This window comes from Xiphophorus hellerii, chromosome 5 (genome assembly GCF_003331165.1).
Source record: "Xiphophorus hellerii strain 12219 chromosome 5, Xiphophorus_hellerii-4.1, whole genome shotgun sequence".
NCBI lineage: Eukaryota > Metazoa > Chordata > Actinopteri > Cyprinodontiformes > Poeciliidae > Xiphophorus > Xiphophorus hellerii.
In genome coordinates, this window is record NC_045676.1 from 11,894,902 (window position 1) to 11,922,274 (window position 27,373).

Below are 27,373 nucleotides of genomic sequence, written 5' to 3' on the forward strand. Positions count from 1 at the left end.
GCTTCAAAACCAGGTCAGTGGTCCAAAGTTTTATTTCATGAAGGATAAACTGAAACAACCACAGCATCACTTTAAGTCAACAGCAGGCTCACTCTTATTTTCAGGCTTTAAATCAGGCTGACATATCAGTCATCTGGCACATATTTTCAGCACTTTATGAAAAACACAATTCTTCACAATTTAACAGCAGTGAAGTCTTGTCAGTATTCCTATTGCTGATGTTTAGAGAAGTAAATTCATTATTAAGACAAACTCACAACAGTAGTAAAATCCCCATTTTGGGGCTAGAACTATACAGTGTCCACAAAGTCAACACACTGGCTTATAAAGCATTTCTCATCGTCTCACGGCCCAGTTACACAAACTTCACACATCAACGTCGGAGCCTTGCACCCTGACATGTTCACTCAGAGCACCGTCACAGACTATATGGATTCTTGGAGTAAATTAAAACAACACAGATGTATTACGGAGTTCAATCAGATAGATATGTGCTAATGGATGGTTTGTGTTGCTGATTAACACGTTAATGGGCAGGTCAGTTTCTCCGCGCTCGCTCAGGGCTGGCTTTGGATGCGTCTGCGCAGCTCCTGCGCCTTGTCCCTCAGCTCGGGTCGGCTGTCGGACTGCAGCGTCGACAGGGAGCGCTGCAGCTGCTCCCGGCTCCTCACAGGCATGCAGTCCCACTGCTCACTCTCTGGTAATATCCACACAAAAATATGTTACAAATCAGCTGCAGAGTAAGATATTAAGGTTTCAAATAAATTCCGTCCATTTGGAGAGAGACACAGAGAAATAAATCTGAAGTCTGAGAATAAAAACCTAGAGATATAAACACAGAATTTCATCTGTTCTTTTTTGTTTGAATCAGCGATGCCAGGAAATGTTGGGTAAGTTGGGTAATGGATAAATAAATAACGTCCCATTTTCAAGCCAATCAACAGAAGCATACCGAAATTCATTTTCCAAGAAGGTTAAATAATGTAGACCTAAATTTGGAAACATTATTGAGGCTTGAACATAATGTGTGCTCAATATTACAAAAAGCAGAATCAATAAAAGCCTACCTCCTGTTCTCTTAACGATCAGATCCACCACAGACAAGGCCTCTGTCCGCACAGAGGAGTAGCTTTTATTTTCTGTAGAGAAAATTAAACAGTCTGTGAAGACATAAGACTTTCAATTAAAGCCATTAGATTTTGAATTACCTCCTTACCTAAAGAATAAGTAAGAGCAGTGCAGGCCTCAGTGAGGATCTGCGATAGTGCATTCATGTCTCCATTACCCTTCTCAAGCAGCAACAAGCTACAAAGAAAAAAAAATTGCTTTAACTAGCTAAATAATTCAAATTGTGGAAGACTTCCCAAATCCAGGGTGTACAGTTTGTGTTTTTGTGGTCCTCACCCCTGAAAATACGCCTTCATGGCCTGAAGAACAGCCAGCTGCACCTTCCATGTGCTCAGCTTAAGCTTCCCACACATCAGAGTGCACAAATCTGTCTGGAAACTTGCTGCACGCAAACATGCACAACAAAGAGACGAGTCTTTATTTTCGGTCCAGATTGATGAGAACAGATATGATGAAGAACTGATGTGGGTAAACACATCTGCTACTAATTCAATAGAATTCACCTTGAGTTTGTGGGTTTCTGGGCCAGGTCTTCCCAAGTGTCTCAAAAGCACAGAGTATAGCTTCAGTGTGCAGCTCCTTATCTTTCATATCTTTGTCATCATCATCATCATCATCATCATCCATTGACCTGGGAGAGGCACCACCGCTCTCTGGACAGCTCTGTCATAAAAACATGAGATTAGGCTTCTTCTCAAGGCAAGTCTGTACAAAACTAGCCTCGCGACAAACAGAAAACTTAGAAGCAAACCTTCTTGATCAGAGGGAAAAGGATTTCAGCCATGTCAGTGAAGCGGTCTTCCTGGCTGCTGTGGAGAACATCTGCGGCACAGCGCAGAGCGGCCATTTTGTAAACCAGATTCTCCTTGCGGCATTCTTTAAACACGACATCCAGGACCTCTGGGATGCTGGGCTGGCCACTGCACGGCTTTTGCAGCTCCGCGCTAAAAACCAGAGAAGAGATAATGTCAAGTTGACAGGAAGTAGTAAATGAAATTTATTTCACAACTAAAATGTGAAATAAATTTTCACAGTTTACCATTATTAAAGCCCAGTGTTCACTACGTATATTTGATAAAGTTTTTAAGTATGAAACCTGAAAGAACAAACTCAGGTGGATGATGACAGAATGGACAACTGGACAAACAAGCTGCGGACAAACTAAAGTCTGAAACTATATATAAGTCTGAATTTTTCCCCCCCACGTTGGAAAATCTTGATGTCAAAGTTCAATCATATTCATCCAGATCTGCACAGGAACCGTGGCAAGCAGGAAGAAGTTCTGCAAGATGACTGACCTGCACTTGGACACCACTGACCCGATGGCTTTCAACAGCTCCTCCTATACAAAACCAAAACACCAAATCTGAATTCAGTGTTGCGTTTTATTTCCAGGCTTTCTTAAACAACAGGAGCAACACACACCTTGCCAGCCCAAGTTCGCCCAGAGAGTCCCTGCATCAAGGCTGTCAGCACCAAACCGAGGTGCGGTGCCACCAATGATCCCGTCTGTTCCTTAGCAACAGTTGCCATGGCAGCTGCACCCTGAGCCTTCATCTTCCAGGACTGAGACTGCAGGGCTTTCTGGGTGATGGTGATCAGCTCTGTCATGTAAAGCCTGATGCCCCCGAAGCTTCCTGAAGTCATAGAGAAGTATCAAAAATGAAAAACCTTTTATTCCTGGGAAATGATCCTTTCCGTTTCATAGCACCGGTATTTATCATGCTACGGCGTTCCCCACCTGGAACGTTCTCCTGCCACACCTCCGACCACAGGGTGGCATCGTGACTCTCTCCTTTCTCCTCATCAGGACCCGGCGCCTGATGCATGCCCAGGAAGGCCAGGGGCAGGGCCACGCCCGCGTGGGCCTTCAGCACATCTGGACTGTAGTGGCTGATGGCGTGTACCGTTAGCGCACACGAGGACTTGTAAACAGGCTCTGGAAGAAGGGAAACAGAGTGAAAACATTTAATTTAAAAGGGAGTCAAGGCAGGAGAAAAAAAAAATCACAAGACAAACTAACATTTTCAACTTCAAACTTCTATGTATTTTACTGGAAGCAGCACAAAAGTGTAAAAATTGTGTGGCATTGACATGTATTTAGATTCTCAATTTAATGTAGGCCTTTACTTTGGACTAGACCATTTAAAAAATAAATGTTACTTATATTTGTTCACTCACAATCTCCAACAAACTTCACAAAACAGCTGTATTTACATCAGAATAATTTAGACACACTCCCTATGTAGAAAGAAGGGGACTTCTCAAGACAATGGGGAGCACTCCATTTTATGAAGGGGTCTTAGGAAAGAAGGGAGGCAAATATAAATGCACCCCATACTTTACAGATTTAAATTTAAATGCAAAAACTGAAAAAAAAAAACATGTAGTTTTTTAAACGCCACACAGCTATGCACTGCTTTGTACGATTCTAATAAAATACACTCGAGTTTGTAGTTTTAAAGTCATACAATGGGAAAAACTTAAAGGTTATGAATACTTTTACAAAGAACAATATCATCACATTTTATTGCTCCACTAAAAAAGTAAATTTCAGAGTAAGATTCACCTTCTTTCTCCAAGTACCAGTTGCTGAGCTTCAGTAGTAGTTTTTCTACGCTGCTGTCCTTTGCTGACTAAAAAGGATAATAAATGTCATCGTGATAAAGTCTGTGATAAACAGACAAATCCAGGGTTTAATAATTATCCAAGGACTTTATATTAACAGAAGGGCTTACCCTGACAAGGTGTCCCAAAGCAAAGGCGAAGGCTTTCTGTACAACTGTGCTTCTGTCATGAATGCCATTGAGCAAGGCACTCATCAGTTTACCTGCGGATAAAAACTGATTAGTTTGTTCGACTTGAGTCATTAACCGAGTCAGATGGAGTGTTGTGTTGTACCTGAGTATGGGGTTAGGTCCTGAGGACACTGTACCGTCAGGGACACAATTACACTGGCGCAGCCTCCCTAAACCGAGAACAGCAATCATTAATACAACTGATGCGATTCTGTGTGGTGGAGAATCACTGATGATGTGTGACTACAGGACTCGGTTCTACCTTTGTGCCCAGGCCCACTCCGCTCTTCAGCAGCTCACAGAGTCTGGGAACCAGCTCTCCCAGCACAGAAACATCCAGATGCTGCAGACACTGGAAGAAGACACACATTCAGAAGCTTCGCCTCAGTGAAGTCTGCAGCTGCTAGTAAATGCAGAAACCTCACGACTAACTTAGATATCCCAAAATTTGGGTTGGAAGACTCTACAGTGAATTAATTGGGGTTATTGTGTGAGCATTTATTTTTGTTTTACCATGTTAACAGTCTCCATCATTGGAGAAGACTTGGCAGCACTGAGCCTTGCAGCATCCATGGCACTCTGCAGAGAAAGAACAAACGCATCTCATATAACAGGGCTTTTGCAGATTTCACCAGCACACCTTTATGACTTTTTAAGACCATTAATTAAATTTAAGACCTGTATCACGACAGAAATGTTTACAAAAGAAAATAGCATGCGCTATATAGTAGTAGTGACAAGCGTTTTACCACAGAATAAATGCACCATCGTACAGGTTGGCAACAGAAGTGAGCCAATGGCGAAAACGAGCGTTTTCCAGCCAACAGGGGTTAAATTGACGCTTTACTCATGATAGATGCAAAAAGGCTAGCTAGCTATGGTATGTCAGCAGCTAGTTAGCGGTAGCGCGAACCACCTTTAGTCACAGAATGTAGTGAATATGTTTACAGGCGACTTAAATGTTTGCCTGAAAGAAAAGTCCCACGAGAAAAAAATAAATACAAGATTAAATAGTCCTGACACGACACAAATTGACATATTTAAGGCCAACTTACATTTTTTTGAAATTAATTTGATACATTTTAAGGCCTTAATTTTAGATACATGATATCCGGACTTCTTAAGGTAGCGCTGACATCATGTATCAGCAAATGCAACTTCTGTATGACTTGCAGGTGAACTGAAAGATGTCTACCTTTTCCTGCTCAGTGGCTCTGAGGCTGAGGTAGTTGAGGACCTGAGGCTCCAGGGTACTGAGAGCTTCCAGCAGAGCTGGAATCAGCCGAGCAGCGTGAGGCTTTAATCGGGCGCCAGCAGTCTTACTGATCTTCACCAGGGTCTGAATACTAAAAAGAGAAAGGTTGACGAAACAGTTATACATTTCTAAACTATGCAGAACAAAATCAACAAATGCACTCAAATAGCATGTTTTAAAAAATTTAAACTGACATTTTGTAATTTTTTTTGTCCTTTCCACGACAACAAGGGGTAAATAGGCTCCAAATAATTTAATTCAAGGGGATGTGGGAATGTGTTAGGGGCTGCTTTCAAAAATTCAGTCCTTTTAGTTTCAGTGAAAGAAACTCTCAACATGGCATATTGGATTTTATGCTCCCAACTTTATGGGAACAGTTTGGTGAAAGCTCCTTCCTGTTCTAACATGATTGTGTACCAGTGCACAAAACAAATCAATAGACATGCATGAACTAGTCTGGTGTGAAGAAGCTGACAGGCCTGCAGAGTCCCAATCTCAACCTGTCAGAACACCTTTGGGGATGAATCAGACCTGAGACTGAGAGCCAACCTTCTCATCCAACATCAGTGTCTGACCCCAAAAAACATGTTTCAAGAAAAATGATCAAAAAGTCCATTAAACCCACTCCTGAAACTAATGGAAAGCACTCTTTTTGTTTCCAAAGAGTTGAAGATGGTAAAGCTGTAAAGAGTAAACAGGCGTCATTCTGTATGGATTAAGAATGGGAAACAACACATGACCGTGTCTGTTAAGGCAGATGAGCAATTACTTTTACAGTATACTGTATTCCCTGTTCACCTTTTAGCATCAGCTGAGAAAGCATCTTAAGACATCTTAGTTTGATATAAATCAGTATTTATGTTGCACACGTAAACAGATTTACCTGAGAGAGCGGACCTCGGAGACGTTGCTAACGATGCCTTTTTCCAGCAGAGTGGGTAACATCACGGCCACAGTTTTCTGGGCTGCAGAGCCAGTAGACTCACACATACGAACACACACCTGCACATAAAATCAAAGAGGCTGAAATACTTACATAGTGGAATAGAAACTTACATGCAGTCCAATGCGCTGACATAACATTACCTTACTGAGCGTTTTCAGTGCTAAGTCTGCAGCCTTTCGCACAGACTCCTAAAAAAAACAAAAAAACATTAAAAGTCAGATGGAGATTAAACAATGAACCACTTTGACATTTATTTCAGATTATTTTCATCTGACCTTGATGTCATCCAGGACTCTGAACAATGTCTCCCACATCTCTGCCAGGTGATCAATGAGGTCATCGGCCTGACGGCCACGGATCAAGTCGTTGAGGGCCAGGCAGCTGCAAGACAAATCCATCAATTTACTTTAACCAGTCTTGGAGAAGATAAACACTCTACAAGTGTAAGTGAGAGGCCGGTCCGATCTACCTGGACTCACGCACTCTCCAGGTGTTGTTGGTCAGGTTAGAGATGACATCCTGCAGGATTTCCTTCAAGTATTTGTCCACCTGCGCAAAAAGAAACAATTATTCCTAACGGTTCTTCACACGCACTTTCACGTCATTCTGTCTCTAGCCAATGTTTCCGTTGATGTATAAAACTACGGAGCCTTACCAGGGTTTTATCGGTGACTAAGGCATCCCAGATGCTGGTCATAGCCTGGCGAATGCTCAGGTTTGGGTCAAACTGGTAGCGGTACAAACGAGGCACTAACTGTGGCAAGAATGGAGCCAGCTGCTCCCCAGCCTTGGTAGCGATCATGTGGAAACCAAAAGCTGCTCCCTGGAAGAAACAGAACATTGTTGTAGGTCAGGGAGGAAAAGAAAACCTGGCAAAAATAATGGAGGCAAAAGAGAGTGAGCCTTAGTGCGTTACCTTGCGTGAGTTCCACATGGCATGGTGGTTTGCCAGGTTCATGAACTTATAGACCAGATCTGGTTGGTTCAGGTCGCTGGCCAGTGAGCAGAGTTCCTTGTATGTCGACAAGCTTTGACTGGAAGAAAATTATATAATGTGTTTTACTATTGGTTGTAACTCAAACTTGTTACAAATCGACTATTACTAACAAAACTCACCCATCAGGCGTTTTTCCCAAATCCTCCCCCTGAAACACCTTGGTGTCCTCTGAGACTGCATGTTTCACTCTGTTAACAAGAATAAATAATCATACAAACTCTCAATTTACTACTTAGTTCAACCAGCAGCTTACCTTTTTCCAGTCATGAGTGTTTCCACCAATGTAGACACCAGTTCCTGCTGATCAGCTTCCCCACCCATCTCATAAACGAGCCCCAGGCCTTTAGATGCCACATCCTGACTGAGCTCTGAACAGAAAGGAAAAGAGAATGGATGAGGAAGTGGAAATGAGAGAAACTGAAAGAGATATGAAGCTCAGCTCAGCCATCTTGTCTTACCATCCGGATCTGAGAGAACGGAGATGAAGGCTATTTGAATCTCTTTCAAATGAGACTGCAGCAGCAGAGGAAGAAGGGAAAATTATCTTTAAAGCTTGTGCGCAAGTTATAAATAAAGACAGTAATCCTACAGGTGGGTTATGTACGTACAGTAATTTCCTTGTGCTGGCTGAGTTTTTTGACCAGGGAGAGCAGCCAGATGCAAGCCGCCTGCCGCACATGAGGGTTCTGGCTGGGAATGTATCTGGACAGAATGGAGTTGAGGGCCCAGGGAACCACATCGTTGTTTTTAATATCTGATGGAAGAAAATGGAGAAAGGAAAAAAAAAAAAGACGCATTCAAGAATTACATTAAAACAGGTAACCACACATAAGCTAGATCTATGTTATAGTTTGTATACTATGCAATTTAATTAATTTTTAATTTTTCAGTTGCTGTATTCATATGCATCTACATCTTGCATGAATTGCTTAAATTACATACATTTTAGCAATTTAAGTATATTATGCAATTCAAACACATTCCATGTGCTTAAATGATCGGACAAACTGTTTGGCCTTGACAGCCAATCAGATGTGTAATGACTGTAAAAGTTTGTCAAACTTTTAATATTTTTTGTCATTTCAACATGCTGAAAAAAACATCTATTATTACAAATGTATTACTTTGTATTCTGAATCCCTTTTTTAAATCTAGTTTGGTCACTTTTTATGGTACTTGGGATACTCCTTTGTCAAATGTCTATGATGTGATGCTTATAGCAATGATGGACTGGCCCTGCCTCACTTCCACTGTTATTACTGGACAGATATGTCCATTATTTAAGCTACTGATCACCATCCAGAGAGCTCTCACTGGTTGTCTGGAAATAGGGACTGATTAGTCCGGGATGTTTCTCTTCCTTTTATTTTAATTTGTTAATAAAAATATTTTAAGTAATCTTTGTGGGAATTTGTGAAATGACTTCATCCATTAGTTACTAATGGATTCAGATCTATTTCACACCAACAGGGATAGAACCTGTAGACTCACTGTGTGGCGGGCTGTACTGGTCCTCAGTGCAGGTCCACGGATCTCTGGCGGCTCCAGAACTGGTTCCTATGGCAGCGCTAGTAATGGCCTCTCCAACTGTGAACTGTAGCTCCACCTGCTTGGCCTGGAAGGTAGAAAGGAAGCAGAGAAGGGTTGGTATTGGTATGTGGCAGTTTCACAGCAGAATAATTTGAATACTTCTAAAATCACTTCAAGAGAAAGTAAAAAAAAAAAAAAAATCCAGTTTCATACCTCCACCGAATCCATGAGGCCCTGCAGCAGCTTCTTCTGGTGTGGAAAGTCTGAGTCTCCCACTGGCAGATAACCCAAGGTTGTAATGGATCGCTCCTTCATCTGGAAAACGACGCGGATAAAATCAATCAGAGCAACAGCACAGCAAATCAGAGCCATTAAAAGTCACAGCTTACCTTTACGCTCTCTTTGCCAGAAGTGATGCGAGCCAGCAGGTTTTCTGTGACAGAGAGTTTGGTGAAGCCGTCTCCCTCTGCAGGGATCAACAGGGTGCCATTCCGCCCAATTTCTCCTAGAGCTGTGCAGGCTGCTACGGCCAACATGGCACTGCCGCTGTCCAGGAAGGAACCTGGATGTGAATATATGCGATCACTTTAATGGGGAAATGATCAAACACTCACTAATTATACAACTTTACTTTGTTTTTTGTAAAAGAGGTTGCAAAAACATACAATAAAAGTTCCCTATAAGTCAATAAAATCTGCACAAAAAGGATTTATGTAAAAAAAGTTCATACCAATTGTCTTAGTAGCCATGGAAACTAGCTTGTCATCATCTTGGTAAGTGATGCTCATCTCTTCCACCTTGTTTTCTGTCAACTCACAGGAGCCAATGGCTTTCTTTCTGCTCAGATTCCTTCCCACCATGTAGCCGAGAGCCAAGATGGCACCATGCTGAGTCTCAGGACTCTGAGATTCAAACCATAAAATAAATATTAGCACCGAAAGCTTATGACACGAATAACCGTAAGTCTATGTGACATACATGGTTGTCTTTGGTAATTTTGACCAGATTCTGCACGGCTGTCTGCAGCTCGTTGCCAGTCATGGTGGAGATCACCAAAGCATACAGCTGGGCGGCAAGTTCCCTCATGTCCTCCTTATTGGTGTTCATCAGACTCTGAAAGAAGAATATGATTACAGCTAATTTGGATAACAAAAGTGAAATGTGCATTAAAGATAACTTGCAAAATGATTTTTAAAAACTTTGTACATAAAATAGAACTCACTTTAATCCAGTCTATTTTATCAGCAAACCTGGGGGCGAGTTTTTCTGGACACACAGACACCACTTCCAGTAAGCAGTACATGACTGGGATTCCTATGGGGAAATTTAGATGTAGATACATATGAATACTACAACTGACAAATATAAAATGTTTTTTTCTCTATTAAGGACTGAATTAGTCTTAAAACAGAACAAATTAAAGTTGTGAAAGAGAAAGTGCAGCTACTATTATTTAGACAAATCATAAATCAGACAATAGAGAATATCATCGCTTACTACCTGTTTATACCCCAAACTGCCTCCAAGGAAGGCAGATTAAGTCTCACCTCCCACAGCAGAGAGCAGCTGCTGAAGTAGATCCATGTATACATGCACAGGGTTTCCCTCCAGGCCTTTTGGCGGTTCAGCTGAGAGCAGGGTGTGGATGTAGCGACCAATGGCTGGAGCATCGTCCTGCATGTCCAACAAGCGGGTAGACATGGGCCTGGTGCCAGCACTGTGGGCCAGGCACATCCTCAGGTACAACATTATCTGAAAAAAACAAAAGTAATCCATCAAAAAACATATTTATATAGTTTGCTGAGTCATCTGGTTTTATCCTCAAATAAAATAGATAAGTTTATTATTTACCTCTCCAAAGGCAGATGGGTTAAAAGGAATTGTGGAGGCCCCAACAATATATTTTGCAGGGGTTTTGATCCTCTGAGCTGCCTAAAAAAATGACGAGAATGTATTATTATTTCTTGAATTAAAAGGGTAACATTATTTTGCAGGTGTGCTGTCTGTGAGATGCTCCGAGCCCTACTTTTTCCTGGATGTAGGCAACCATGTCGGGAAAGGATGGCATTGGCTTCGGTCCCTCCTTCTCCGAACTTTTTGTGGGAAAAGGCCTCAGCACCCTTTGGGCCTCTGCAGACACTTCCTCTCGTCTAAAGCACAGAGCAAAACAAATCTTACCCAGTTCCAAGTTCACTACAGACATGTATCTTAATTAAGCCATTACATTTCTCTTTCTGCATTACAAATAGTTAAGTGGTTTCATAAAACAGCAAAGTTTTTTTTTTCCTGCTGCAGTTTTTAGTGTTATGTGTTTCTTTCAACTTACGGGTCTCCAGCAGCCAGCAGCAGCAGGTACCTTGATGGCACGTGGTCAGGAGCAAACACTGTGCTGGCAAACTTCATGGCCACCTGGCGAACTTGTACCTCCGGCTGCAGTGAAACAACAAGCAGCAGGTTCCTTTTATTTCTACTTACTAAGCTTGTTACAGGGTTTTTACACTGTTCCCACAGTAAAATTCAAACATTTTTCAAATTTTTCCACACCAGTTTTTTTTCACACATTGGAGATAAAAACGGTACCAGTGAAGTAAAGACAGTTTCAATTAACTATGATATGATGTAATTTATTACTGAAATCATTAGGGACAAGGTACACTTAAATATAGCAAAATTTTAGGTTTTGAAAGGTCTCTTACACATATCCTGTACACCTGACTGGTCAGAAAAATAAATAAATAAAAGAAATCTCTAACAAATTTTCTTTCCAAGTTGTCTGGCATTTAGCAAATAAAAATTATTTCGGTGATTCTAACTGACCTGAAATAAGAGAAGTTTGGTCTGATTTAACTTCAGACAGTGAGAATAAAAATGTGCTCATCTTTTTATTACCTTTAATTATCTGGATTCAACTATAAATAACGGTTTCCAAATTTAGGCTGTAAATCAAACATTTGATTGCACTTTTTGTTACAAAACTGTGCAGTTTAAATATCAAGTACTTTTTAGGACTTCATACAGAAATTAATCACTTTCCAAAACTTAAAATACCTAATTGAAATTCAAGCATTTTCACGGATTTCAAGCACCCGTGTGAACTCATTTGTTAAAACACACATTACAGTTGTCAAAGAATCAAATTTTCTTCTTGATGTGGTAGACTTACCTTTGAAATATATGCAGCCACCAGGGCTTCCATCAGATTCAGTAGCGCCCCCTGCAGGTTGGCATACGCTCCAACCATCATTGACAAAGCTTCCTGAATGGCAAGGCGAACATCCGGCTCCTCCTGATCAAGCAGACACAATGTTTAAGGAAGAATACTACAGTAGGTTCACCTCCAACTTTTCCAAAATGTGTTCCACCAACCTTACACATAGACTCAAAAAACTGCTGCACAAGAGCAATATCCTTTGTGAAAAGCTGAGGCATGCGACTGAAATAGAAAAAAAAACAAGTGACGGTTGGTCTGTTTCTAAATCGTACGCAATTGAAATACCAATAAGATGTTATCGTAACCTTGAGAGCTTTCCGACAGCAGAGTAGGCAACACATAATAACTTAGGATCCTGCAGAGAGAGACGTTGTGAGAGAAAGAAAACACGATAAACCAAACTGCAAGAATTACCAGTGAGGTGCAGGTTTTGATTAGACAAGAAATTTGATAATGACCAAAATCTGAATCAAGTTGTCTGCAAAGATTAAAACACTTGTTTAGAATAACATTCTTTTAGATCTGCTAAAAAACATACTGAATTTCCAAGTGTCTGTCTTCACTCTACAATAAATATAAACAGACTGATATTTGCTAACCGCGATAAAACAAGGTGCTTAAAATGTCAAAGCTTTAATCATTTTGTTTGTGTTTTGAAATAATCTTTACATTCAGTACATTGCAGATCTGCATATCACCAACTTTTCTCTCTCACACACACAGTGTGACGTCACCTCTGCTTTTGATCTAAAGCAGAGGTGACAGATTATGGCAAAAGTTTCTTCAGGCTTCTGTGCTGCTACAATAAATGAACAAATGACTTAACAGTTTGATATGTCTGACCATAAATCAGAGCGTTTCGCTTTCAAATACCAAGTTGGACAAAGCTGTTATTAAAAAAAAAAAAAAAAAATCTTTTAATATGGTGCAGTCTTATATTTTGAGATGTGCAAAAGAAAGTTCAGGAGCTACAATCTACTAAGATGATACAAGTGGTTTGTTGGGGTCTATTTGCACAGATACCTCTGCTCCATTACTTGGAGGATCTTTCAGTACAGGTACATTTCCAGTTTTTAAAGAATGATCACTGCATAACTTGGGGCAGATACATAGAAAATCACGGTTTTATTTTACTGTAAGCATTTTCTTTTAAGACAGTTACATTTTCAATTTAGCCTCTTAATGAGACCTAATGCAATCAAAAACAGCTAACTATTGTTAGAGCAGGATTGAATTAGTCTTAAAACATTTTTAAATTTAATTAGTGTCTTATTTACCTCCTTATATTCGTTGATAAGTTTGGTCAGACCATTGAGCAGCATTAGTCCTAAAGGCTTGTTAGTGTCAGGGCATCTGAAAAATAGAAAAAACATTTAGACTTTATTCATGAGAGGGAACACAGGGAAGCTGTTCATGGACAGAGGAATAAGTGTGAAAGTCTTACACCATGCAGATGTGATGGACAAACTGTAAGGTGAGAGACAGCAGTTTGTTGTTGGTGTTGGCCCCAAACAAGCCATCATAAACAACCTGAAGCACAAAGTAAACCAGTAAAGACATTAGCACATCGCCAAATAGAAGATGACGTAGATCTCTGAAAAGGCAGCAACAGACATTCTGACAACTGATTGTCTAAAAACAGAGTCAGTATGACCTGGATGTTTGCTGGGAAGCACTCTGCTGCCAGCCGGGAGCGTAGAAGATGTGGCAGGATTTTTAGTTTGACTCTAGTGCTCACTGGATCGTGTTTCAGCTCTTGTTTGACATTTCCACCCTGCAGAAAATATGTGAACATTTTACCTTGATCTGAATTTGAATAAAAATCTCCTTCATTGGCTTTTAAATTAAATGTAAATTACAAACCTTTGTTTTAAGAGGGACATCTCCCAGATACACCTTGAACATCTTGTTGATAATTAGAGGATTGTTCCAGTCAATGATGCTGGAACGAAACAAAAATAGACATTAGGAAAATAGCTTTGTAATGTGTAAACAAGCCCATCTTGTCATTCATAAACATAAGATAATAGGAAACAGAAACTAAAGACGTTCACAGTCTTTCCACACATTTAACATGAAAATAAAAAGCTCTACCTCTGTTTGCTCCTCAGCTCCAGATCAGCTGCAGTAGCCACACTGTGTCTCGTGTCACTTGAAGCCACCGCCAAGTGGATCACTGTCTCCACCTCTGGCACCTGCTTGGCCTCAATGAACTTCACTATGCCCAGCTTACACTGTTGGAGCAACAACCAAGGAGTTAGACAGAAACCTGCAATTAACAGCCAAGATAAAACTATGATTAAACTGAATTGACAATGACTGATATCTCCATAACACACTAAACTGAGATAGATTATCTTGATATTTGGTGATATTTCCTTTAAACTGTATGACTTGGGCCAAACATTTTTAGTAGCCTTCCAAAAGCTTGTCATTTTCCCTCCTGTATGCCTTTATATAATTATCATAGCAACCTATGGCATTTTTCTTCATATACGATTCCAAATATCTGGTTTCAACTATGAACAAAATATTTGATCAGACAGATCAAACATGACCATCTGAATACGTTATTGTACCTGCTCTAGCTGCTCGGCGTTCCACTGGGCTTCTCCAATAACCCTCTTTGCAGCATAGACACTCATCCCTGGGGGAGGCTGGGGAAGACCCTGCCCGCTCCCAGTGACCGCCCCGTCCGAGGAACCTCCCTGGGAAGAGGATGGTGCAGGCCGAGTGGGAGACTCATTCAGCACAAACCTGATGATGTGGAAGAAAGAATGCTCCAGTTCATAATGCTTTCATCCTCGCGATTAACACTCATTTCCAGCCGCAGGTTTTATTTTGACAACTTACCCATAAGGCATGAGCAAAACATCCAGCATGAACTCCAGTAGAAGGTGCATCATCTTTGGCCTTTCAATTAAATTGAATGGAGACACGCTTTTGGACGAGTCTGCAGGATACTTCATGTGGTAAAGAGTGGGAATCAGAAGGTGCATCAGGCTGAAAACACAAAAAGAAAACGGAGAAGGAACTCCATATGAAAGCATCAACCTTTAATGTTGTCTGAACATTAACCGTCTGAACAAAATAAATCTAAGTGGAAAAAGTATAAAATACATGTGAGTGGTGGTAACCTGGTTGCATAAGTGTTGACATAGTTGCTCAGAATTCTGCAGCATCCAATTTTGACAGAAAAATATTTATTGACTTTACCTTCCAAAGGTTCTCCAAACCTATCAGTGTGAGGATATTGCTTGTCTCCAACCTTCTCCTGTTGACCCCACAGATTTAGTTCTGGACTAAAGCTAAGCCATTCTAAAACCTTCAATTGTTTTGGACTCACGAAGAATCTGCAGCTTCCTATCATACACATGATGGTTTGTTGTCAACACAGATCACATAGAACAGTTCAAGATTTCATTCATTTGGCCAAAGAAACCCAATTCAGAAAACAAGTTGCACCACAGTAAAATGCTACTGTATTTCAGTGTGTATATGGATTTCTTTTAGTGTCATGCACTGCTGGCTTTGAGTCAGACGCAGTCAGGACTGGTTAATTTGTTTTTTTTGGGGGGGGTTAAAAGTTCCCTGATAAATTCTTGTATTGCATTTTCATTCACTTTGAAGAAATATTCAGTTTTGTAATGTTACAGTTGTCCCACATTTTCCTCAATGAATAATCTTTACTGTGCTTTGGTAAATGTAGAATGTAGAATGTTTTAGCAATGAGATTTATAGCGTTGCTGTAAACTATGAAACAGATGAAAATGTCAGCAAAGCCCAACGAGGATAACTGAACATTCTTTTAGATTAATCAGATTCACTAAAATTGATGGCCTGTGTGTCCTTAAGAAGACTGAATACTAAAACTGAAGCAAAAGTATTAGCTTGATGTTGTGCACAAATGCACAATCCTAAAATATGAAGAAAAAAACATTTTCTGAAATAATTTATTATGTTCTCCTCTTTTTACATCTCAAAAACCTGGAGTTTCTAACCGGAGTGTGTACACCTTTGGCATGCAGTCTAGAAGGTGACAGTACTTCACTGGATAGGTATGTGAGAATATGCGTCCCCTCACCTGTCCTGTTGTGGCTGTGGTTTGCCTTCCATGGCAGTGATGAGAGTCGGGGCCAGCTCACATTGTTTTGCCACCTCTAGACGAGGGTAGCCCATTTTAATATAGATGATGGTGAAATTCTGTCAAAAAATGAAGTAGATTTCATTTTAATGAAACAGACCTGTTTTTGTTTCAATTAAAATACCAAATCAATTAAAGGTCACACAAAGTTAAAATACACAATTTTTAAAAATCTGATTTATAATGAAGACAACAAAATCAACTCACACATTTAGCATTCATTTGATAACTAATACTGACTGAATGTTTGCTCAAGATATTTTACTTAACTTTAGAGTGACTAAACATAATATGGACAGTAAGCATCCTCTCTCACAAGGCAAACACTATATTAATATCTTACTGTAACAAAAGAAGCAGCTGCAGGGTCCTGGTACTGCACCAGCAGTGTCTCCACTGGTAGCTGGATCTTTGGTCGGCTTTTAATCCTCTTGTTGAGGTGAACCAACAACTCCATCACCTAGTCAGAGACACATTGGCGCCTTTTGAATTTCGTTGTCCTTGTGACAATGACAATAAAGATTTATCTTATCTTATCTATCTTACATTTCTTAGTGCAGTTTCATGAAACAGATGCATGAATAAATAATGCAAAGAAACATAAGGCTGCTGAAAGCAATCTTTAAAGTACAAACTATTAACTTTTCCACATTTTGTGACTCTAAATCACACACTTCAATATATTTTAAGGTGGTTTTTAGTGATAGCCAAATAGATCAATAAACAGCAGTGCATATTTGTGAGGGGCAGGGAAATGGTTTTCAAAGTGTATTAAAAATGTCAAATTCTACAAGTGGGGAGTCTAGTTGTATTTAGCCCCCTTTTCTCTTCTACCTCTAATGTAACCTAGTGCAACCAGTGGACTTCAGAAGCCACATAATTAGTAAATTAGGTCTACCTGGGTGTAGAATAATCAATGTATTAATACACTTGTTCTGTGACCTATTAAGCTTCCTTAAACAGGTTAGGTCTGTGAACTATACAAAACATGTTCATTACATTTTTTGCACAAAATCATTCTTAGGTGATGAGATTTTAGTCTGCTCAGTTCTACCTATTTTGAGCTCATTTCAGAACAGTGTTGCTGTAGGGCCTCTTGTAACTTTAAATCCAAATGAGCTGCTTCTGGCCACGCCCCCCACAACTCAACGTTTACACTCACACATGAAAATGGCTGTGAACACATGCACAATTATATAACTGTAGATCTTTGAAAAGCAAAAGCAGGGCATCCTGTACAACCAGCAAGAATGCAGCAAGTGATTTCTGGATGGTAAGTCAATAGCAAAACAGTTGTCTTTGCCAGCAGCCACTGCACGGCGCATACAGTGGTAAAAACCGGCTGACCAAACATGCTGGAGCTCCACTTGGGTTGCCAGGTGACAGCCTGGGCTTTGCTGGGGTTGCTAGGTGAGGTGCATGCTGATTTGTAACTTGACATTACAGAGATTTTTTTAAACAGGTCATTTTTCAGACACCAAAAAACATTAACTTACTATTAAAAACCAGCTGGGTGTTGTTGTTTTTTCTGCTGTTGTTTTTATAAGCACTTGGGCTGGTTTTATCTATATATGAATAATTAGTGTGTTTTATATTGATGGGTTTTTCCCCCCTCATTTTCTACTTGAATCCCAGAATTTGCGCATAACTTAGTTGCATAGTTGTAAAATATTAAATCGTGTGTTATGATCAGTTACTCAGTACTTGAGTAGCCATTTTATAGAATACTTTTTTAATCTTATTTCAGTCATTTCTTGGAAGCTTACTTTTTATTTTTAATTGCTGCTTTTACTTAAGTACAAGTTCTACGTACCGTACTCTACTCACCTCTGTTAGTCCATCATGCAATAACAAAAAGAGTCTGGCACAACTGCAAACCTACCACAATGTGACCACCTAAACTGGCTGGCTGAGCACTCAACCATTATTTTTACTTTACTACTCACCTTCTTTCGCACCCCCTCCTGAACACTGGAGAGTTTGAGAAGAACAGGTGGCAGAAACTTGGAGATGATGTCCTGAAGCTGGTCATCAGTTTCTGCATGGCCCAGGCGAAGGAACACGCGTTCCAGTTGATCTAATCGAAATACACTTTTACTTCACCGGTACACCAAGTCATGATTTCAGCAGCTCCTACTGTACAGTATCTTTCGATTTTAATATGAATCTTTAACTCATTGGTGACTGCAGACACCTTCTGGGTTAAATTAACCATGTTAAGTCATACTGGAAAGAAGCATTTTGTCTCATTATGGCCGATGAGCTCAACCTGCCAGCTCCTGTACATAACCCAGCCATGCCTTCTTTCTCCTTGCTTAGCTTTCTAAGCCGTTAGCAGCAAATGACAAGACAGTCCAAGCAGGTCATCTTTTTTTTTTTTAAATTAGCATAAAAGCATATTTTTCTAAGCAGTGACACGTACGTGAAACTTAACCTAAATGTCACAAATGCCAAAAATGCAAATCTCCACTGTAAGGAATTGGTGAGAGGACATACATAAGAAGCCGATGTGATAGTTTTATTTTCACCATGACTGGGCAAACGGCCTCCTGACGTTAGCATGTCAGCTAGCTACGTAGCCTGTTCCCAACCCAGTTTTAAACTGAATTTGGCGTTATCATTACTTTATAAACAACCTTAGTAGCAGGGCGGGCAAAAACACATCGCCACACCTGTTTTGGCGACCACAAATGGGACATTTAAGAGGATATGAATCGTTAACAAGGCAGAAAGAAACTTACTGAGTTCATCCTGGGCAGCCATGTTTGCACTAAGTCATCAGTGACCCTCCCAGTTGACAGAGACTGCCGCTTCTCTGGAGTGCCAATAGTGCCACGACGTAATACACGAGTTAATAATAATAATAATTAAACAATTATTTACGTTTTTAATTAAATGACGTCGAAAATGAATACATTGTATGAATAAACTGATTATGCTACGTCAATAAGTATTTTTGTTATATTTAAAAATATTTTAATGTAATGTTAAATTTTAAAGTTATATGTTAAAACAACACAAAACTATATCATCGTTTCTTTTTTGTATTACTTTATGTGTTTCCATCCATTATGAAGAAAATTAAGTTATCCATCCATCCATCATCTTCTGTTTATATATAGCTCAATCCCAAGGTGTTTTTGGGGCTAAAAGGGTTACCAACTTCCAGTATGTTCTATCATTCATTACTGCAGATGAGCTTACAATCCATCTATCCAACACCTACTCCAACCACCCATCATCATAACTAACACTAAGACTCTTACATTTCTTCCCATGATGATGGGTACTCCAACCACCCATCATCATAACTAACACTAAGCCTCTTAAATCTCTTCGCTTGAGGCACTTGCTAATCTTGACTAGCTATCAACCTTTTTCCAGTTTTAAACCAAGGGCTCAGACTTGGAGAAGTAGACTCTTATTTACACTTGGCGCCACAGCATGCATATCATGTCCTGAAGATAACCGATAACAGGACATGATATGCATAAGTCTTGTCTTTTTATAAAGACAGGGCTTATAATCTTGTCTTTGCAAACAAACAAAGACAAAATCATAAGTTTCCAAGCAGACATCCTCCTCTCCATATACTCTTTCAGAATCTGCCCATCAAAACCACAAACATGATTGGAAAACCAGTACTGGTAGAATCTGATCTGCACTGAAAACAAGCTTGGTAGACCACATCTGGCACAAGTTGCCACAAATGGCCCTGTCCATAAAAAATGGTTCACCTGCATGTTTTTATGGAGATATGGGGTGAACCATTCATCGACCAAAAATATCCTCAGGGTTCAAGGTGTATGTGTATTCCCAAAAGGGGTTGCAAGGAATACCACTTAGAAAAACTTTTTAGTATTTCAGAAATTGCTGTTCTACTGGAATTTTTATTCACAAACATCTATTGGGTTTACAGAAACTGGTCCAAAAAAGATGATGTATACACTGTGCAGCAGCTGTGTGAGTCTTTAAGTTCAGAGATCAAAGTAGTATTGACAGACTAAGTGAATAAGATAACGTAAAGGCAACAGTAAGTCAATGACCACTTGTTACAACCAAAGTGTGCTGAGAACCATCTCTAAGCATACAACATTTCAAACATTGAAACAGATGGACTTTAGCAGAAAAAAATTCATCAAACTGGATGCCTTCTCCGAAAGCTAAGAAGTGGAAACTGATTCAACGACTGGCACACTGAACACAGCTTTACTGTTACCTTCCACCAGCCTGTTCTTGGTTTACTGACCTTTGCATCAGTTTCTGCTGGGTGGTTGTTGAAATGTTTTTCACAGCAGCTTGCTCCAAACAGTTCTATCTGTTTGGCTCAAAGATCAATGTGTTGAACTACTAGATTTTTTGACTGTTTGACTGCTTATTTGCTAATTTGCTTTGTGTTACCTTGTAAATACAGTATTCAAAACCAACTTTTCTACAGTGTACTACAAACGGTAGCCCATGTACTATTAGTTTGAAAACCCTGGATTTAAATCTGTGTATTCCAATAAGAGTTACATCCATTCATCCAGCCGTCGTCTACCTGCATGTCCTTGTAGACTCCAAGGAGAGCAGCAGTAGGGCAATAGGTGGTGGGGTACACCCTGGACAGATCACCAGTCCATTACACATATGTGTATGAAGTATTCTGCAAAATGTTTAACCAATCCATAATTTTTGTACTACTTTAGTAAAACTTTCTTCCAATTTTGGCACAGCAGAAATTCCCCAAATGAATCAATGATGGGATACAAGCTCCTCAAGACAAACCTGACCAAAAGGAGCAGTGGTCGTTTTTGATATGGGCAAAATGTCTTTCTGCCTGCGGCAGCACAGCAAGTTTTAATCTAAAAGTAGAAAAGAATCTGATAGATATGTGTAAAAAGTATAAAGAATGCTTTAAACTAATTTGGGCTCTAAACAAAAGTTATTCTGCTGTAATGCAGGGGGGGGGGGAATGGCTCTTTGGATTGGAAACGTTGCAGATCCCTTCGCCAGCTAATTCGCAGATCTCAAAGTACATGGATGGGGCTACACCACCACGGCCATGACAGTAGCAGCAGCAGCGTAAAGCGCAGGCGATGTGAAGCGCAGCCCCTCTTCTTCGCTACACGAAGCAGCAGCTGTCATGTGAATCAGCTGGGTGAACAAGGAAGGAGATAAACAACAACACGACTCCGTCTCTTCATCAAGGTAGGTACAAACTGTTGAGCTTAGTCGGGTTCTCGACAGTGATATTATAGGAAGAACAGTGCACGGAGTCCTGTTTTTTAATCATAGTGTTTAGGAAGCAGGTTGCATTTCGTGGCTCTTGTTGCAGAATGTTCGAAGCTATCAGCGGCTAAGCCTTTAGCACTGGCAATCACTGAAGTTGGCAATCGTGCTTCTGCTGTGAGCTTTCGTGTCTTTATTTGTTTGTCTTACGAGCAAATCTGCAAGTCACGAACAAACACACCAGCACTGAAACTCCAGAATGAAGCAGTTCGACTACAAGAAGTCGGAAAGGATGTAGCTAAGGGCCTATGCGAAGCCACCTTGCGAGGGGCATTTAAACCCCATTCCCTGTACTGTAACAAGTTAGCTAACGTTACAGCTAGGTTAGCCTACTAGTTATTTATACCTTCCCCTTTACTGCCACTAAAGGTAAATACCAATAAACGGAGTTTTGTGAGTTCACATCTGAGAAGCCTGTTGACTGTGTAATTTTACGTGAGCTGGCCAGCTGAATTGGCAAGCTGCGCTGTTTGTTCAGCCATTACTCGGCATCATAACAGAACGTAGGCTAGCTGGCTAGTTACGTTGGGAGACAACAAAGATGAGCAGAGTTACACACGCTGAAGTATTAATAGTCAAATGCAGCTCAGCATAGACTTAAACTCTTTCGAGTGTAGCCAGATTTGTTTTAGTTGCATCAACTTGTTCCAGGAGGTTATCGAGAATTTTAATAATTTGTTTAAAACCCAAAGTGTAAGACAAAACTGTAGTTTCTTTTTTACTTTGCTTGTTGTGTTTTAAGTGATCTATTTTTAGTCTGTAGTTGCTTTCTAAAATTAATGATTTATTATGCGGTAATGTAAATTTCAAAGAGGCAGCATCGAGAGGGAGTACAAAAGGGTGCGGAAATCTGAATTCACATGGTGCAATGTGATCCTTTGTGTACCCGACACAGTAAAGTTGGGAGTGGAACTGGGATGGGTGGCTGGGACAAAATGCTGCGAGGGGCAGCTGCAGGTTCAAGTAATCAAAACAATATATGCTGAATCTCTACTGCCATCTAGTGGTCTTGTATATAAAACATCTGCTTTCCTTAGATTGGGATTTCAGTCATCCCACTAAATGGGGAAAAAAAAGATATTTAATATGATACATTGCTTACATAATTTTGCTCATCGTATTGGGATCTAAAAGGTTAAATTGTTTAGATATGTTTATATCAACCCATCTTACTTCTTTAAGATTTTTAATGTTGTTTTCATACCTAAAATTAACCTAATTTTAGAGATAAAAAAAGTTTTTTTAAATTCTAAAATAAAAGTACAATGACAGCTAAAATAAATCACCAACAGTACTATTACTATTAAAATGTATTATATATAGTAGTTGTTTCTAACACTATAGTTATTTATAAAACATATTGAGATTAAATGAAATCCGACTTTTATATTGCTTTTCAACCCTCAAAGGGTTCTCAAAGACGCTTTACAATAAAATCGGTCACTTCCATTAACACACACATTCACACACTGAATAATGATGATGATAACAATATTAGTTATAATAATAATAATAATGACACAAATCATCGGCATGATGTTCATCATAAATGATAGCAATAAGGAAAATGAACAATGTAGTTTTAAAGATGTATTATTATTCCTGCAGAAGCAGAATGGGCTGCCTTTCTACTTAAAGTCATACTTACTGTAATATGGCTTCTAATAAGAATCAGTACACAACCGTCTATTGAAAAACAGCAAGAAATGATAGAAGCATTTGTTTATAGAAATAATAGAAGCATTTGTTTTCCCATCTCAGATTATAGCCACTGAGGAGGCAGGATGGCGGGAGCAGAGGTATCCGCCCCTGCAAACCCCACCTGCAAGATTATGACCTTCAGGCCCACGATGGAAGAATTCAAAGACTTCAACCAGTACCTGGTGTACATGGAGTCTCAGGGTGCACACCGGGCAGGCTTGGCTAAGGTTGGTAGACACTTTGAGAGCTATACATCATTGCTTCCTCTTTATTCATGTATCAGAGCTTTATTAACCTACTCAAGCAGGATTAAGAAAGTAAATCAGAGAGAAACCTTTTAAGGAGTTTCTCTTTGAGAGCGAACCGAGTGCAATGTTTCCGAAACAGCTCTCATCATTTAGATTTTGCTGTAAAGTTCCTGTTACATTTTCAGCAACAGGTCTCTGCTTTCTTTGTTTGTGCCAAAGGTGATCCCCCCTAAAGGCTGGAAGCCTCGTCGAACCTACGACGATATTGATGATTTAATGATCGACGCTCCCATTCAGCAGATGGTGGCGGGCCAGTCGGGACTCTTCACTCAGTACAACATCCAGAAGAAACCTCTTAGTGTGCAGGAGTTCAGGCGGTTAGCAAACAGTGACATGTGAGTATTATAGTGTCGCATTTAATATTCAATATTATTAATTCTTAGTGTTTCACAAACAGGTACTTCTATTCTGGTGCTGGCGGAGGAATAGTTTAGAAAATGTTTCGTTATGGAGCACTTTGTTTGAATTTCATATTGTGTTTGAATTTCACCTTTTGTGAAGGTGAATTTCATTTTTAAGAGTGACCTGCTCTAAGTAGCGTTTGTTCACATAATTAAGTGATCCTAAATTTTCTTAAAATACAAATAATACTCATTCAAAGATTAGTCTACATTTGATTAAAATTAGGAATGATTGAAGCATTTCTTTTACACTTAAAGATTTTTTGAAATCTAGGAAACTGTTAAATACATGCAGAGTAACATCTATGTCAAGGGTTTTACAAAAAAAACCCAATATAGTTTTAATTTTTTTCCCTTTTAAAGGTACTGTACACCTCGCTACCTGAATTATGAAGATCTTGAGAGGAAATACTGGAAAAACCTCACTTTTGTCTCACCCATATATGGTGCAGATGTCAGTGGCAGCCTCTATGATGAGGTAGGTGACCTGTCTATCTCCCTTTCACTCTCTCTGTTTCTTTTTTTTGGCCTGTTTTCCCCCTCGTAGTCAGTCATAATCGTCTGTCTGTGTTTAGGTTCGGTGCATGTAGCTTGCAGAGTCTGTAGAATCCTGTCTGAAATGCCTTTAACTCAAAGCATTGCAGAGTGTACATCACAGGAATGGTTTTATCTTTATATCTCTGGTTTCAGTTTTTTTGTTGTTGTTTCATTGGAACATAATATTTTATGTAGCTGATTTAACCCCCCCCCAAAAAAAACAAAAAAAAACAGGATTGTAAATTGTCTGTAGCACCGGTTTAAGCCCCTGTTTCCAATTTCCTAGGACGTAGAAGAGTGGAACATTGGACATCTGAACTCCATCCTGGATGTTATCGAGGAGGACTGTGGTGTGTCCATACAGGGGGTCAACACTCCATATCTCTACTTTGGGATGTGGAAGACCACCTTCTCCTGGCACACAGAGGATATGGATCTGTATAGCATCAACTACCTCCACTTTGGAGAGCCCAAATCCTGGTGAGTGTGTGTGGCAGTGATTTCAGTATGAGGGTGAACATACAAAGGTGTAAATATTCAACAAAGTGGTGTAAGTGGTACAACTTCCAGACAGATTTGACAAATCTCCGGTTCCCATCACCAAATAGTTGGTTCTGATATCTGAGAAAAAGAATCTGTAGCTTGATGAAATGTCATGTAAGATATTTAAATTACAGGATAAATTCAGTTCATGTAGCAGACATTTTATGATTATGCAATACAGTGATGCAGGATAGCTCAAACTCAGTTAGCAAATATGCCTTTGAATTGTTGCTTCACTAATACACTGATGGTCAAATATGTTCCGATATTTACTACTTTACATATTAAGTCACTATGCTGTACAGTAAGCCTCTTTAATATGAATTAAATCCAAATTACTTAATAAACACTTTTGATTAACATTTAAGAGTTCCTCTTTAAGACTAGACTATGCTTACCTTTACCTACTATTCTGTGTTTAGCAATGAGGCATTTTGCTATGGTTGCAACCTTTTTATGACCACCAAATGTTGTAATTAATTTCTGTAAACTTTATATTAGTTGATTAAAAATCAATTAATACAGCAGTTGCAAATTGAAGTCTAATTTTGACAATCTCACCTCCACCATTCAGCACATTTGAAAACGGTGATAGCTGAGATTTTTCTTTCGTCTTTTCACAGTTGCTATGGCCAAATTCTAGCAAATCATTTTGAAGGCTAGAATAAAAACATTTTTACTGAGATTATACAAGCAATGCAGAACCTTGCAGACGTATTTCTACCCAGGAAGTTCTTTTACATTTTATCTCCATAAAACCATGTATTTGGGATTAGTGATAGACCAGCACAAAGTAGTTCTCTGATTCACACTGAGAAGGGGGAAGGAAAACGATCCATTGTTTTTAGAAATTGTTCCAAATACAACAACCAGAAAGGTGTGAGATACATTTGCGTTTACCCCCTCTGAGTATATTTATGGAATTACTTGTTGCTGCAATTATAACTGCAAGTATTTTATTTTGTTTTCCTCTACCAATTTGACAATTCTGAACATTTCCACTCTACAATGCAGGGTAACTCAAACTCAGTTAGATTGAGTAGATGGCATCTTTGAACACTGTCTTGCCATTGATTGGCATTTGGATTTAGGTTTGGACTTTGACTAGGCCAACATACAAATAAGTTTCTATCTGAACCTCACCATTGTCGCTTTGGCTATATGTTCAGCCAGAGCATACTGCTCTGGAACAGACAGGAGGGTGAACCTCCACTCTATTGTCTGTTCCTACAGTTTCAATTTCCAGAAATTTCTTGTATTTTGCTTCATCCGTCTTCCAGTTACATGACGACCTAACTTGTCCCTGCATCGCAATAGCATGCCTTTGCTCCCAACAGTTGGTTTTTCCTCTCCACTCTTTGATTTAGGCCAGTTTTGTGATTTGCATAGCTATTAGAAGCCCTTTCAGTAGATTCCCCCACCTGAGCTGTAGATCTTTGTAGCTCATTCAGAGTTACCATGGTCCTCTTAGTTGCTTCTCTGATTCACACTGTTCTTGCCTAGACTGCCAGTTTAGATGGACGACCAAGTCTTCACAAGTTTTGTCTTAAAAAACTTCTGAGGACGTCACAGAACAACTATATTTATAATAAGATGTAATATCACACAGACTAGCTCCATTTACTTATTTGATGACTCAAAGTTAGTTGCTGGCTTTTGATTTTTTTTTTATTTAAGGAGACTGAATTTTTTACATTTTCTTGTTCAAATTTTAAGAACTGTGTATCTTTTTCCGTCCTCTTCACAATTATGCACTACTTTGTTGCTTTATCACATGAAATCCTAATAAAATACTTTCAAACTTGTGGACGGAACAAACTTCAATACTTTTGCAAGGCACTGTAGCGCTAGGTAGCTATTGCTAACATCCTTCAATGTTCCTTTCAACCAGAAAAGGCACATTCTTCATATTATTTAAGATTTTTGTTGATGTGTTTCATTCAGCTCAAGGTTTCCTGTTCTCACTTGTTGTTTGCATAATTAGATCATTTGCATTCACTGTCAGCGTGAGTTTACACACAGTTATGAATTAGTATGGTAATAGTATGGATGAACCACTGTTACTCTCCAAGGTTTCTCAAATTTTTATTTGACTTGTTTTTTTAGGACATGTCCTTTGTTGTCTCTAAAATTAAACGTGAGAGATTTTTTTTGTCTCTAATTTATGTTGAATTATTGTTGCTTAATGCATGGTATTGTGATGAATGCAAGCATTTGAGTTGGGTTGCGTTATTTGGAGGTTAGGATTGCAGTAAGAGACGAGGTGGGGAATGCAGATGGATCTAGACAGAGTTCTCTTTTTATTTCTTTGTCAGCTTGCCTTGCTCCATTTCCTTCTCTTGCCCTGGAGGTAGTTTTGCTCATTAGAGTGGGGAGCCCTGCAGCCCCCACAGGGATCGGTGTCACAGCCAGACTGTGACACACACATAAACACACACTCACTTAGTGCAGCCCCGTGTGCCAAGTACTTGCACGTATTTGCAGCCCCTTATCGTCTGGTGCACACGCTCACCGGTGCGCTCCTTTCATCCTGCTGCTTTCCTCAGCATCTCATCTCAGGAGGGGATCAGCTTAAAGATGGCAGCCTTCTCAATTCCCCTCCC

At 39.6% G+C, this 27,373-nt stretch overlaps 2 protein-coding genes across 7 annotated transcripts in view; one reads left to right on the top strand and one right to left on the bottom strand.

Moving 5' to 3' along the window:
* Positions 1–14: 14 nt before the first annotated feature.
* On the bottom strand, positions 15–18,772 carry ecpas (Ecm29 proteasome adaptor and scaffold). The gene is made up of 49 exons (XM_032562482.1): positions 18,751–18,772; positions 17,956–18,086; positions 16,353–16,469; positions 15,950–16,068; positions 14,719–14,868; positions 14,445–14,622; positions 13,960–14,099; positions 13,729–13,807; positions 13,520–13,639; positions 13,310–13,395; positions 13,143–13,218; positions 12,171–12,220; positions 12,021–12,087; positions 11,818–11,940; positions 10,981–11,084; positions 10,681–10,804; positions 10,506–10,586; positions 10,202–10,406; positions 9,877–9,968; positions 9,633–9,767; positions 9,385–9,556; positions 9,044–9,216; positions 8,868–8,969; positions 8,616–8,739; positions 7,733–7,878; positions 7,583–7,637; positions 7,378–7,492; positions 7,244–7,312; positions 7,044–7,161; positions 6,783–6,950; positions 6,597–6,676; positions 6,403–6,508; positions 6,268–6,315; positions 6,065–6,183; positions 5,122–5,272; positions 4,440–4,505; positions 4,189–4,278; positions 4,030–4,096; positions 3,867–3,958; positions 3,698–3,764; positions 2,870–3,067; positions 2,554–2,765; positions 2,427–2,470; positions 1,880–2,072; positions 1,632–1,791; positions 1,405–1,510; positions 1,217–1,305; positions 1,068–1,139; positions 15–697 (listed from the first exon to the last, which is right to left on the bottom strand). Exons 1-49 carry the CDS (start codon positions 18,770–18,772, stop codon positions 558–560), a joined length of 5,541 nt encoding a protein of 1,846 aa, XP_032418373.1. The 3' UTR covers positions 15–557.
* A 2,298-nt stretch (positions 18,773–21,070) lies between these two features.
* Positions 21,071–27,373, top strand: part of LOC116719793 (lysine-specific demethylase 4C-like) — a 34,290-nt gene continuing 27,987 nt past the window's right edge. For 4 of the 6 annotated variants that reach the window (XM_032562484.1, XM_032562487.1, XM_032562486.1 and 1 more), the window contains exons 1-4: positions 23,065–23,208; positions 23,449–23,624; positions 24,054–24,168; positions 24,514–24,707. In XM_032562484.1, the coding sequence (XP_032418375.1) occupies positions 23,065–23,208; positions 23,449–23,624; positions 24,054–24,168; positions 24,514–24,707 (629 nt within the window). Of the gene's footprint in view, positions 21,200–23,041; positions 23,209–23,448; positions 23,625–24,053; positions 24,169–24,513; positions 24,708–27,373 lie in introns of those variants that run through there. The other 2 variants (XM_032562483.1, XM_032562485.1) reach the window with 2 other exon arrangements.